General features: G+C 40.8%; 2 protein-coding genes across 19 annotated transcripts in view; one reads left to right on the top strand and one right to left on the bottom strand.

Annotated features, from left to right (window-relative positions):
• DHRS3 (dehydrogenase/reductase 3) overlaps window positions 1–12,593 on the top strand; it is a 145,788-nt gene that overhangs the window by 102,860 nt on the left and 30,335 nt on the right. For 13 of the 18 annotated variants that reach the window (XM_085508949.1, XM_085508948.1, XM_085508940.1 and 10 more), the window contains 2 exons: window positions 6,071–6,252; window positions 7,640–7,711. The gene's annotated coding sequence lies outside the window, so the exon portion shown is untranslated. Of the gene's footprint in view, window positions 1–6,070; window positions 6,253–7,639; window positions 7,805–9,435; window positions 9,499–12,593 lie in introns of all 18 variants that reach the window. The other 5 variants (XM_085508956.1, XM_085508944.1, XM_085508943.1 and 2 more) reach the window with 3 other exon arrangements.
• LOC107323358 (arylacetamide deacetylase-like 3) lies at window positions 3,655–11,052 on the bottom strand. Its single transcript, XM_015882341.3, has 4 exons — window positions 10,747–11,052; window positions 6,079–6,295; window positions 5,236–5,299; window positions 3,655–4,459 (listed from the first exon to the last, which is right to left on the bottom strand). Exons 1-4 carry the CDS (start codon window positions 10,912–10,914, stop codon window positions 3,688–3,690), a joined length of 1,221 nt encoding a protein of 406 aa, XP_015737827.3. The 5' UTR covers window positions 10,915–11,052; the 3' UTR covers window positions 3,655–3,687.

Below are 12,593 nucleotides of genomic sequence, written 5' to 3'. Positions count from 1 at the left end.
GAAGGTGCTGCTTGAGGTCTGTGGAGCATGAGAGCCATCTGGTGCTGGGAAGCTGAATGAGCCGAGTGAAACCCTCAGCAGCACCTACTGCCGTTGTCTGTAAGCTTGGATACAAAGCACTGACAAGCTCAGATCTATGTGTGCCTGCTTGTATCCATCAGTACTTCCTTGCATGCATGACTCCTTGACATGACTCCATGCCTCCAAAGGCATTTGTGTGCATAATTCTGTGGGCACATTGCAACTTTGTGCTTGCATTTAAGTTCTTAAACGTGGACAGTGAGAGGAGTGCGCTGTCAGAAAGTCTCTGAATACAAAGAGGATAGTCACAATTTTGCTGTGTTTCCCTAGAAAGCAGAAAAATATTTAAAGAGATTTAAATTTCCAAAGCTATGAAATTATCGTATAACATTTATATGAACGAGTTCATGTGAACATATGAGGTATTTGTGTGGACAAGCATTCTAGCTTAAGAGTGTAAGGCATGTAGCAGATCTATAATTAATCGAATTAGAAGACAGGAGGTTCCCTGGGGACAATGAGATCGTTCTGCTTTCTAGATTTTAGGAAACATTGGAGTCACTACTGAAAAAGGAACATATTATTTCTGTGCTTGCTCTTCTCTGGTTACCCATCTGCACCACCATGGCTATAACCCTCAATACAGATTAATACTGCAGATATTATAAACCTATTAATATTTGTGTTACATCGAGACCTGCAGATAAAGACCATGGAAAAATCTCAATATTGGACCAGTGCAGAGATTGAACAGTGGTCAAATGATGACAGCCCAGATGATGAAAATACGTATGGATTGCTGAACAGACCTGAAGCATAACACACACTGCATTGGATGAGGTGGTCATCTCATAACATGTAACGTACAAGGTAGAATTGTAGGGACTTCTTTAGCTCTCTGTTCAGAAAGCTTTGGAAATCAAGCAGAGTAAGTGGGTTTCAAAATGGAAAGGACTCTGCTGAACACCAACATGGCATGGGGTAAGAGGCTGTATAGCAGGGAACCCATTGTTTGGGTAGAGGAGTGTTACAGTTCAATTTGCTCAATGCAATAACTGGAGGCGGGGAAGCAGCAGAGGAGACATTTTAGAGTATTTCATATTGGCATATTTGAGAGGCTTTTCCAAGAACCACAAAGATGCTGTTGTGATATTTAATGTGGAAGAAAAAACAAACAAACAGACCAACTTAAAACAAACAAACAAACAAACAAAAACATTGCACAAGTTCATTATCAGTCATGTGGTCATTTCAAAGTAGTAGAGTAACAAAGAGGATTAAGAACATTACAAGCCAATAGTCTGTAGTCTGCACTTGTTAGACAACACCATGGTTCAAAAGCTTTATTAGTGCTATTTGCTTACCAAGAAGTACAGAACGTTCCCCTCTATCCATGTCTTTGCCACGTTTGGGCTCACGCAGCACTGTGATCAAGTAGTGGAAAAAAGCCAAGTGGAAAAAAGCCAAGACAAAAGTCTTGAGTCTTAAATGTGCAGGAGTTCAGCGGTGATGATAAGAATCTTGGATATTGTGGAGGAAAATTGTTATTGTTTTAAGTGAGGCAATGAGATTGGGAAATTCTATTATCAGGTTTACTTAGGAGAATGGGGTAAGGTGGTTAATCCTTACAGGAGATGGCCACAGCCTGTGTGGATTCAGCCATCTTTGGGGGGTTTCGGGTGATTTGAGAAACATACACCAAAAGTGATATTTGGAGGCTCTTCTGTTGATTTCTTGAATCTTTGTGTGAATGTTTGTTCCCTTATTTTTGTGCTGTGTGCAGGATGATAGAAACGAGTGCCCATGATGCTCAAATGCAAAGTCAGTTGTTTAGAGAGGCCGGGCACCAATGGGCAATGCGTCACATGCGGTGCTTTGGAGGCCTTTGAACTTTGGCTTCAGGTCACTTTGGTTACCAAACTCTCTTACATCAGCCAGGAGGAGGGACTTCCATTCCAGAAACTTTTGAGAATCAACAGAAGGACAGTTGTGAAGATGCCATGCGTGTAATAAATGGATCCTGAATAAAGATAAGCCAATGATTCCCAGGTTTGACTGAATTCATGGAGAAATCCCCAAGCTAACCGTGAGTGTTCTTGTGCAGATAGCAATACTGATGTGGCAGAAAAGACATTGCCAAGGACTGAAAGCTTTCTTACCAGATCCTGGTGCACTTCTGGCCCAACTGATGCTACCAGCACATCAGATAGTAGGCCAACCTTCATAGTGAGGTCAGAAACCCAAAGGAATTGCCAATTTCACACCAAGTCCTATTATCAAAACAAATCCTGTAATCTTCAATCAGAACAACTTTGTGAGCTTCATCACTTTGTTTACTCCTGGAAGAATTTCGTTGCTTGAAGAGTAAATTACCAACACCAGCAACAGGAAGAATGGGACCGAACTCCCTTTGTGTCCATGGAGCACAAAGAAACACCATTTCATTTTACAGAGAACAAGAATTCACAAGTAACTACTGGTTGCTCCAGAGGTTTGTAAGTGCCATTGTGTCACCACTTTTAATTAATGTGGTGACAGCGAGAAGAACTTAATCCAGCATTTTCTTCCTACTCACAGTTCAGCTGGGGGAGAAGAAAGATAACGCCCTGCCTTCTTTGCACACTTTAATCTACGATTGCATAAGAATGATGAAATGTTTTACAATTCTTAGGCATTGCATGGCCAGCTCTTTTGACATGCTCTGGCACTCAGCCAGGCATCTGTGTTTATAAATGTGGACCTGTCCTAAATAACAAATCTATGCTAATGTTGCAACTCAAAAGGATTCCATGGTGATTGTTTTCCCATTGTTTTGGACATTAGCAGAAACTATTCTTGCTGTTTTAGTGATGCTTCTGCATTTACCATCAAGTTCTCATCTAATAACTGTTAATTATCAGTTAACAAAGGTGCTCTGTCTGTCTCTCTGAATACTAACAAATGCCTCTCAGAAAGAAACTTCATGGATTATAGCTTAGAGGACATCCAGTGATGTTTGTCAGCATCCACTTGGAATCATTGAATTGTAGAATTGTTTGAGTTGGAAGGGACCCTGAAAGGCCAAGAGACCCTTCCATGTTGCCACTCTCAGGTACTGACATGGGAAGCTCCAACTGCTTTGACTTCTGTTGCTCTCTTCTGTGCCACCCACTGTGCTGTAAGTTGAGATCTGCAAATACCCTCCATTCCCCACTTCAGATTTTACAGCCAGCTCCAAACCCATGGGCTGCATATGTCTATGGATCAGTAGCAATCACTGCTCGTTTCAGGGACTGTGAATGAATCTTTATCCTCCAGAGGCTTTAGGGGAAGCATTTTATCTGTATTCTCATACTGCTTTTTGTGTGTATGATCCGTGTGCGTGCGTTTGTGGTCATTTGTATAATTCTAGTCTCTAAAGTGTCTTTTGCTGTATTAATGGTGAGGTTTTGTTCTTTGACAAAAGAACAAAAGTTCTTAAAACAGAAAAAAGAAGGAAAATGAGGATACCAGTTAATGGGTAAAAGCAGAAAGGAAGATGGAAACCACATTGTGTTTCCAAGTAGGAGCAACTGAAAGCCAGAAGTCAGCAGGTCGCACTATCATAAGTTATCACTTTATGATACTGAATGATGAACTGAAATGCACTCACTCTGCATAGTAGTTCAGTGTATTGAAGGAGACATTTTAAAAGCCTTTTATAAAGTTTACAATGTGATCCATTATTTTACTTGCTGAGGGGAAAGAGAAAATACCATAACCCAGAAAGCACAGCACACCGTGGAAGCCATCTTCAATGTGGTGCCAGGTCACTTTGACGTTGTTGTCCTCCAGCCGCTTCTTGTACAACAGCCCATCATCCCTGAGCACATCGTGCTCACAGGTGATAATACAGGTGTCAGGTAGGCGGCCAATGACAGCATCTTCTGCTAAGAGTGGTGAGAACCTTGTCTCAAACGTTTCTTTCATCTCCTCGTGGACCTGGGGTATATACGAGGCGGGTAATGGTGGCTTGTAGTCCTGTTTAAATTTCTCCGGGATAAGATCTGGATGTATCCATTTCCTATATTTCAAACGCATGCTCTCAGGAACATGAGAACCTGCCAAGATATCTCCCGTCAAAGAGCAATCCTTCCTCAGGTACATCAGAGTGAAACTGACCATCCGTTCCAGGGACAGCAAGCCAGAGGAAGCATTCTTCTGGTGAGACGGCAGGTTGAGGTTCACGGCTTGGACAAATGGATAGATCAAGATCTGGGCACGTATCTTTGGGATGTCTGTTCTGTTCTGTAACTCTTGGCAAGTTGCAGTTGCAAAAGTGCCCCCTGCACTGTCCCCACACACAATGATCCGATCGGGATCCACGCCGTGATTTTCTGCAGTCTTCAGAAAGTGGATGGTGGCATTGATACAGTCCAGGCTCTGGGTTGGATACCTGTGTTCAGGGGACAAGCGGTACCTGGAAGGTATAAAGGACAGCACTTTCTTCAGGCGTGTGTGTCTGTAAATTGCTTTAACTGACATAATTTAAGAGCACAGAGCCTTATGTAATTCAATCCCACCACCCTCGTTATACAAACCCAGACATTTACTGCTGTTTGTATCCTGAGGTCACTGTTATGTTTTATATTATCATATCAATGGCATCTTGTTATTATATATGAGTACGGTTTTGTATCTTATTATTACACTTTAATATAATAACTGCAATTTAACAACACAGTGTTATAAAACACCACGCAGTGAATGTGCAGTGGTGATGAAATAGCTTCCTGCAGACAACTATTTCATTTATTTTGTTAAATGGGACAAATGGACTACAAGGCAGCGATGATAACATAAGGCTCTTTTCATTTGGTTCTTCACCAACGACGTACTTTCTTAGATGAAAGAAAGTCACAGCAAAGTGAATGAGAGCAAGATGTACCTCCGTAGCCACGGCTCTTTATTCTCTGCCCTTGTGGGTTTGCTGGAGAATACTGGTTGAATAAGGAGTAGGCAATAGTGCAGACTTTCTCTGTTAACCCTCCTCCATTCGCTGAAGTGCACTGCTTCTGCTTTCCTTTTATTCCACTTAATTAAATCAATGGATTAATAATCTAAACACCCTAATAACTGCTTTTGTTGCTGATAAACCCAGTTCAGGTGTATGTTGTTGTCATGCACACACTGGCTTGCACATGTCTATTCAAGGACAGTCTATCTTAGAGCTCAGTTTCTTCAAGCTCAACTTACCCAACAGACACCACCACAGAATCAGACTTTTTGGCTAATTGCTGGCATATTCTTTCATGGCTTCCTGAAGAACAAACATGAACGGAATTAATGTCTTTGAATACTTGCAGCAATAGACTCCCTTATTTCTTGGTGACGTATGGCCTCAGCTGAGATGTGCAGAGATAATCACTTAACTATCTCATTAAAGAGCTATAAAACCATTCCACTGTAAGTTAGTAGGCAGGAGAATGCCTCTTACAATGTATTTAAAGACACACTGGGTTTTTCTTCTACTTTAATTCAGATTTTACTACATTTAAGAGGCTTGGTTTAAGGCCATTTGCTCAGTAATAGATTCTACCTTAAATTACAGAATCCTAACAGCTTTTAATATGTTTTTGTATCTTTTGGAGCTTCTTTAATTATGTTTGCAATTATCTGCTTTCTCTAATAAATTAAACTGAAAAACGTCAAGCTAATTAAAGGACCCTGGGCTCACATTTAAGACCAGGCACTGTCTGCCATTGGGGAAGGGATCCAATGGAGGAATGCAAGAGTTAATAACTTCTGTCATGTTTTCAGACCAAAACAGATGCATTAATTTAGCAGCACCACTTGCTGTAAGGGTTATATATGCCATAAATAGGGCTCTATCCTACAAAGAATAATTTAGATATTGAATAAGGGCAAATGAAAGGACTGAAAAAGTAAAACCAAGCATTGCATTCCATCTCTCGGTTACCCAAGTAAAGTTTCCATCACTTCTTAGGTTCAAAATAATTCTTAAAAATATATAGTTAATGATCATAAGTAGTGTAAAAGATAACGATAAAAACCACTTCTTCTCTTTCAGTTGCTTACTTATGCTTCCGTACATCCCACATCCTCCATGGAACAAGATGACTCCCCTCCGATTGCTGGCAGATGGTGATCTTGGGAGGTAGATCCTCACTGGCACCTCACCAAAGTGCAGATCCTTTATGAGGAGCTCTGAAGACTTCCATGCTATCAGTCCATTAGAAAACATCCTTATAAGTATGTGCTTCTTACAGATACCCAAACGTGCTAATTTATTTGCCTAGATATAACAGGAAAAATAGGACATTAGAATAGAAAATCCAAGCCTCTCCACTCTGTTGGGACCACAGGATGCCACAAGTGCCTTTTTCTGTGTATTTAAACAGAAATTTAAACATTTTTCTGTTGTATTTAGGAGAATTGCATTGGGTGCTGCCCACTTACAGGATTTTCATTTAAAAAGCTCTGTGATTTCAGTTGCTAAAGTGAAAACATACATCCTTGTGGTCTGAGTTAACACTGTTTTCAGAAGAATGTTGCAATACTTGTTCCATTGAATGTCCCATATAAATCCCTTCTTATTTCTGTAATCTAGTTTTATCACACATGACATCAACAATTTGTTTAGGTGTGCAATTTAGGTGTCGTGAGGCCTGAGCCTCCTTTTCTGGTCCATGGAGAGAAAGAGGCATCTCTAGAGGACAGTTCTAACTTCAGCTATATTAAGCTATGCTCTGGAAATATCTGCTCATCACCATTGATTATAAAGGGAGACTGTCCACTTCAGATGCCTCAGCTGAAGGATTGAAGGTAAGGTGAGATAGAAACCTCCCAACCATGGCAGTAACTCAATGGTCTTTGATCATCTCCAGCCACAGGGTCAGTGACAATGAGGTTTAAGAAAATCAGTGATGCTTGTAATCAGTAATGAAATGCTGCTTCAAAGACAGTGGGGAGAATGGTTCTGAACCTTATCTCCTTCTCCATCTGTGAAACCATTACCTTTATCAAGATCCCACAGGTATTCAGGAAATGGCTCTTCAGCCAGTTTCTTAAATCCAGTAGGGAAAATAGATACTCTGAAGACAGAGTATGTTTGTTAAGTGTGTAGAAACATCTTCTTATCCACAGCCATTCAATTACTGATAATTGAGATAGATAGCCTGAGGATCACATTGGAATCCCCCTTTATTTTGAGCATGGTTTCTAAGTGATGCATTTCCTGCTAGGGACAATACTTCTTTTCCTATTAAATGATGACTTAATTACCATTACCAACTAATACAATTCATTCTTCTGGAATGATGGTAGTCATAACAAGCAGTTTGCAAATTGTGTTGTTCTCTTCTGAGCAACGGAGTTACACATGTATGTAGTGGATCAATGCCTCATCAACTAATGGCCAGCTATGCTTTTGTAACTTGATGTTTCTGACTTCTGTTTTTTGTTGAAGGGATGATTTTGGGGTGGTTGAAGTTAAAACAATTGCTGCACTAATTATTTAACTTTCTAACATCCCTGTTTTTTTAGTAGAGCCTTCAAATGACACACAATAATGCTACATGTGATAAACTTGGTATCAGAACATTCTATGTAAATATCCTCTTTCCTTTCCTTCTCCTAGGAGCTCCTGGCATCACAGACACATCTTCAGTTTTAAGGAAAAGAACTGTCCTAAAGAAGAATGGGGAATTTAGTATGTTATTCCATTTTCCATCGAAAAACATTTTCTTGATCAGTAATTACAAAATATTTCAGAAGCAGTAACAGGACACCCAGAAAACAGGAGGTATGGCTATTCCTGGATTCATATGATTGTATCAGTGGATGAATGTATTACACAACCCAGATCAGTATGCAATAATTTGGAAAACTATTTGCTCAAATGCCTAAATTCTGGCACAGATTCCTCTGTATGTTGAATGTCATACAGTGACCTGATTTCTACTTTTAAACTAATTAAGAAATCACATAAGAAATGGCAAAAAGCACTTTATTTGGACCTGAAGGGTCCGTCTGACAGTCACTTTCTCTTACTTACCTTGAAGCATTATGCTTTGCCAACCGAAATATTGATCAGAGCTTTATATCACAGTACGATATGCACAGTCTGAATGCAGATCAGTAGGGATGGGTTAGCACAGAAGCTATGTTGTGAGCTGGTAGGCTTTCTCTCTTCTTTCTGAGATTTTCATTGATTTCTTCAAGAAAGCACACAGGTGCAGCTGGAGCATCATATGTGTGACACCTCTGCTCTAGACAATAGATGCTTAACTGCTGATCCATCTAAGGGATGCCTCAAATAAGTTCAATATAGGGGCAGAAGTCTGTGCTGTGCTACAATAAGAAAGAGGCCTTTCTTGCAACATGCATTGCAGGGAGCACAAAAGGAGATGTCACTAGCACAACAACAGCAACATTCATCAGAACTAGCAGAATAATCTCATTGCACATGCACAGTGCACAGAGCATATTGTGCTTTGTAAGAAACCATATCTGGTCAGTCACTAAACCACGTGTGTTAGTGCCACATCCACACTGCTCCTATGTACCTCCGGGGACAGGGACCCCAGTACCTCTGTGGGCAGCCCATTGCAATGCCCAACCATTCTGTGACTCAGTTCTTCCTGCTATCTGATCTAAACCTTATCTGGTGTGAATTGAGGCCTTTTTTCCCCACCTTTCTCTAGAAAATGTGATAATAAAATACATTGAAATTGGTGGTTCGAAGAATAACTGAGGATATCAGTGTAAACTTTGAATAAGCTTTCATCATACAGATTAGTCAGTTTCTTTCCCAATGTGGAGCAAAGTTAAACTTTACATTATAACCCAGTTGTTGCGTAGTGAAGCAACACACACTCGGGTACAACCACCTGCCAAATGGGTCAGAGTTAGTGACCTTCACTGACAGCAGGAGTGGGACAAGTGATGCACAAAGCAGTTCCTCACCACTCGTTAACCAATGCCCGGCCAGTCCCCAGGCAACTGCTGCCCCCCAGATCAGCTCCCCTTAGTTTTATAGTTTTTCTCACTATATCATAGGGTATGGAAAACCACTTTGGCCAGTTTGGGGCAGCTACTCTGGTTCTGTCCCCTCCCAGCTTTGTGGGACCCCCAGCTGCCTCACTAGTGGAACAGTATGAGAAGCTGAAAAACTGAAACATCCTTGACTCTGTGCAGCACCGCTCAGCAACAGCTAAAACATCAACGTGCTGTCAACATTGTTCTTCTAAAGCCAAAGAATAGCATCATACCAGACACTATGAAGAGAATCAACTCTGTCCCAGCTGAAACCAGATTGTAGAAGCAACTTCAGTAAAGAGAGTCATCTGAAAGAATCCTTTCATCAAACCAAGTACAGAAACATAGAGGACCTAATAACATTCAGTCATTTGATTGTATTGTGTTTATATATAGCTTGACATGAAGAGCAGTCTGAAGTGCGTAAGGACAGCAATTCTTTCACACCAGGCAGAGTAGGTAAGTACACATGGCGTAAGCCATTTGAGACTGAGAGGCCTGGCTTGGTGAAAGCATATAAGTTCAAGCAACCCATGTAAGTCTTTGATTGTATCATCCCAAATGACTTTTCAGGATTACTGTACATTACGTATAACCTGAGGATGACAGAACACTGCTGCTTGCTTGAAATGAACCCCATGAAAACACTGATGAAATCAGTTTTTCCTACAGGCTTCCATTTGATATAGAATCATAGAATCTTTTAGGTTGGAAGAGACCTGTAAGTTCACCAAGTCTGACCATAAGTCAAGTCCAGCCATAATGATATCTAACAAACATGTGATAAGGCTTAGGCTGATCTTGCCTTGTATTCTTTGAAAATGTCTTGGGCAAGAGCTGTTGTTTACTCTGCTGGCAGTGCATATAGCAGAGTCTAGTTTACAAGTACAAGTGCCTGTGCAGCCTGGAGAAGGGAAAGCTCTGGGGAGAGCTTGAAGCATCCTGCGGGTATCTAAAGAGGCTGTAAGAAATGAGAGGACAGACTCTTCAGCAGTATCTGTGTTGATAGGAAATGGTTCCCAACTACAAGAAGGGAGATTTAGGTTGGATATAAATAAAAGGTCTTTTACAGTGAAGGTGGTGAGGAACTGGCACAGGCTGCCCAGAGAGGCAGTGGTGCCCCATCCCTGCAGACACCCCAGATCATGCTGGAGGGGCTCTGAGCAACTGATGGAGCTGTGGCTATCTCTGCTCAGTGCAAGGAATTGGAATAGATGGCTTTTAGGGTCCCTTCCAACTCTAAGGATTCTATGATTCTATGATTAGATGACCTCCAATATACATGATTTTATGCTAATTCATCAAGGCACAGTAGTTTAGTCCCTGCAAAAATAAGAACAGAATCATGAGTACAACAATTTCTTCAGGTAGATAAAAATTTAGGAAATCGCCTCAAATAGATCAAAGTGCCCTGGGATACAGAAGGTTCATTTATCAGTCTACAGCCCTTCTGTTTCACACAGGACCAATCATTTTCATTATAAAAGGCAATCAAGTTACAATTGCAGTGCAAACATACAAATCTCACTATTTAAAAGAGCTCACCTCATGTAGGCTGCTTTTTATGGACAGTATTAAAATACCAAACATGTGTTACCATACGATTCCCATTACTCACAGCTGCAATATTTAGATGCTATGTCCATAGTTCTACTCACATTTTCCCTTTCTTGAAAATGACAATATCACAGAGCACGATAAACTCACCAGATTTTCAATCATAGTGAAAAGCCAATTATAGAAGCTGAGCTTTGATGGCTGGTCAACTTCAGGAGTTTTTGTCTTGAAGGAATGATAAGAAGCTTCAATTAGAACCCATAATAGAAAAGCAAGGAGAATTCCTGCTATTAACGTCAGAGCATAAAATAATTCCATTTTTCTTTGGCGAGGGTGATTTTGTAGTGAACTGTTTGATACGATTCTGTCAATATTTATATCCTTCAGACTGACCCAACAGAGAAGTCATTTGCATACCTAAATTCCTCCACCCTCCACCTACAGATCAGGCCGCCGGATGCTGGCAACATACAAACATCCGGCAATGCCAGCTATTACAGCTTTGTGTAGCATGGCAAAGTAATTTCTGCAGTACGCACACTCAAGATATGTCACTTCTCTATGTATCCCCAAGTTGCAAGAGGACTTTAGTTTTCATCTGGTTTATCTGTGTTCTGCTCTATGGGTCTGAACAACCTGTTTGTTCATTCATTCACTCACTGCCATTATGAGGCACTGTAGAGCACACCAAGAAGCTCTGGGAGTATTTCAGGGTGCCCTTGAGTACACTGGGGTGACCTTGGAGACCTTTAGAACATACTGGGGAAGCTCCAGTTCATCCTAGAGCATGCTGGACAGCTCCAGGAGTCTTGTAGGCACCCTAGAATATTCTAGGGGGCCTCTAGGCACACATGAAAGGATCCAGGATATCCTAGAACACACTGAGGAGTGCTCTCGGAGTACTGGAAGCTCTAGAAGTACTGGAACTAGGGTTCCCCAGAGAAGACCTTGGTGGCCTGTAGGGACCAGAGATGTCTAACTTCTATGGTGGTATTCCCTCAGAATATGGGTTCTTGACTAAAAAATGGAGTCATTTCTAGCTGTTCTTATACCCATGAAAGAAGAAGATGGAATATACCTATCTAGAAGAAATCTCATTTGTACAATGTATGTCTCTACTTAAAGGAAAGAGGGAGAAATCTTTATATGAATAAGTCAGTAGGCTGAAGAAATCTTTAGCTATGCGGATTGAGGGTAAACAGATTGAGTCATAAGAGAGAAACAACTGGATGATAAGAGTGACTAGACTGCATTCTTATGTGAATAGGTCTGATTTAACTTTGGTGGAATTCAACAAGCACAGCTATTTGAACTATGCAGCTCAAAATCCTCAAAATAAAATAAAATAAAATGAAGGTGCTAAGCATAATAAATCCATATAAGAAAGTCATAAAGTCATAAGCAGAATTCTCAGCTTAATTCAGTGGGCCTGGAACATGATCACAGTATGCATCCTTCCAAAACTAACCGATGTTATTTGACTAAGCTCAGTATTCATTGATCCCTTCCATCACTGTGAGGTGCAGCACGCTTAACTTAGCCCCCCCACCTACTTAGCCATCCAGACCTGTGGAGATATGTCAACTCTAATGATTTAAATGGACAAATAAAGCCATAAACTAAAGCAAAAATTAATTTCTGGAAGGAAATATGTAATGGATTTAACTAATCTATCCTAAAATTAATAACGTCTAAGTTATGACTTTCAGAGCAGCAGCCAACCATTAGAGAGAGTGGAGGAGCAGTGGGCATCCTACAAAGAGTTATTTATGGACTCTGGGACTGGTTGCTTTGGGGGCAGGGGGTGAAAGTAGGTGATCTTTAAGGTCACCTCCAACCTAAAACATTCTATGATTCTGGTATTAGATATGGAGGTTGGTAGCCCTGCCTGTGGAACCAGGGTTAGAATTTGATGATCCTTGGGGTGGCTTCCAGCCCAAACCATTCTATGATTCTATGATTCTGAATGTCTGAATGAACACAGTGTCATCACACCG

Source organism: Coturnix japonica, chromosome 9 (assembly GCF_054131305.1).
Source record: "Coturnix japonica strain WE chromosome 9, WE-NBRP24, whole genome shotgun sequence".
NCBI lineage: Eukaryota > Metazoa > Chordata > Aves > Galliformes > Phasianidae > Coturnix > Coturnix japonica.
This window is presented reverse-complemented; position numbering and strand designations above follow the sequence as displayed.

What these genes read in the sequence shown, in the direction of transcription:
- LOC107323358 (XM_015882341.3), bottom strand. Translation starts at nt 10,914, where the DNA reads ATGGAATTATTTTATGCTCTGACGTTAATAGCAGGAATTCTCCTTGCT. An exon ending in TCACTATGATTGAAAATCTG is followed by an intron (nt 6,296 to 10,746) that starts GTGAGTTTATCG and finishes TGTTATATCTAG; the next exon opens with GCAAATAAATTAGCACGTTT. An exon ending in TCTGTGGTGGTGTCTGTTGG is followed by an intron (nt 4,460 to 5,235) that starts GTAAGTTGAGCT and finishes TATACCTTCCAG; the next exon opens with GTACCGCTTGTCCCCTGAAC.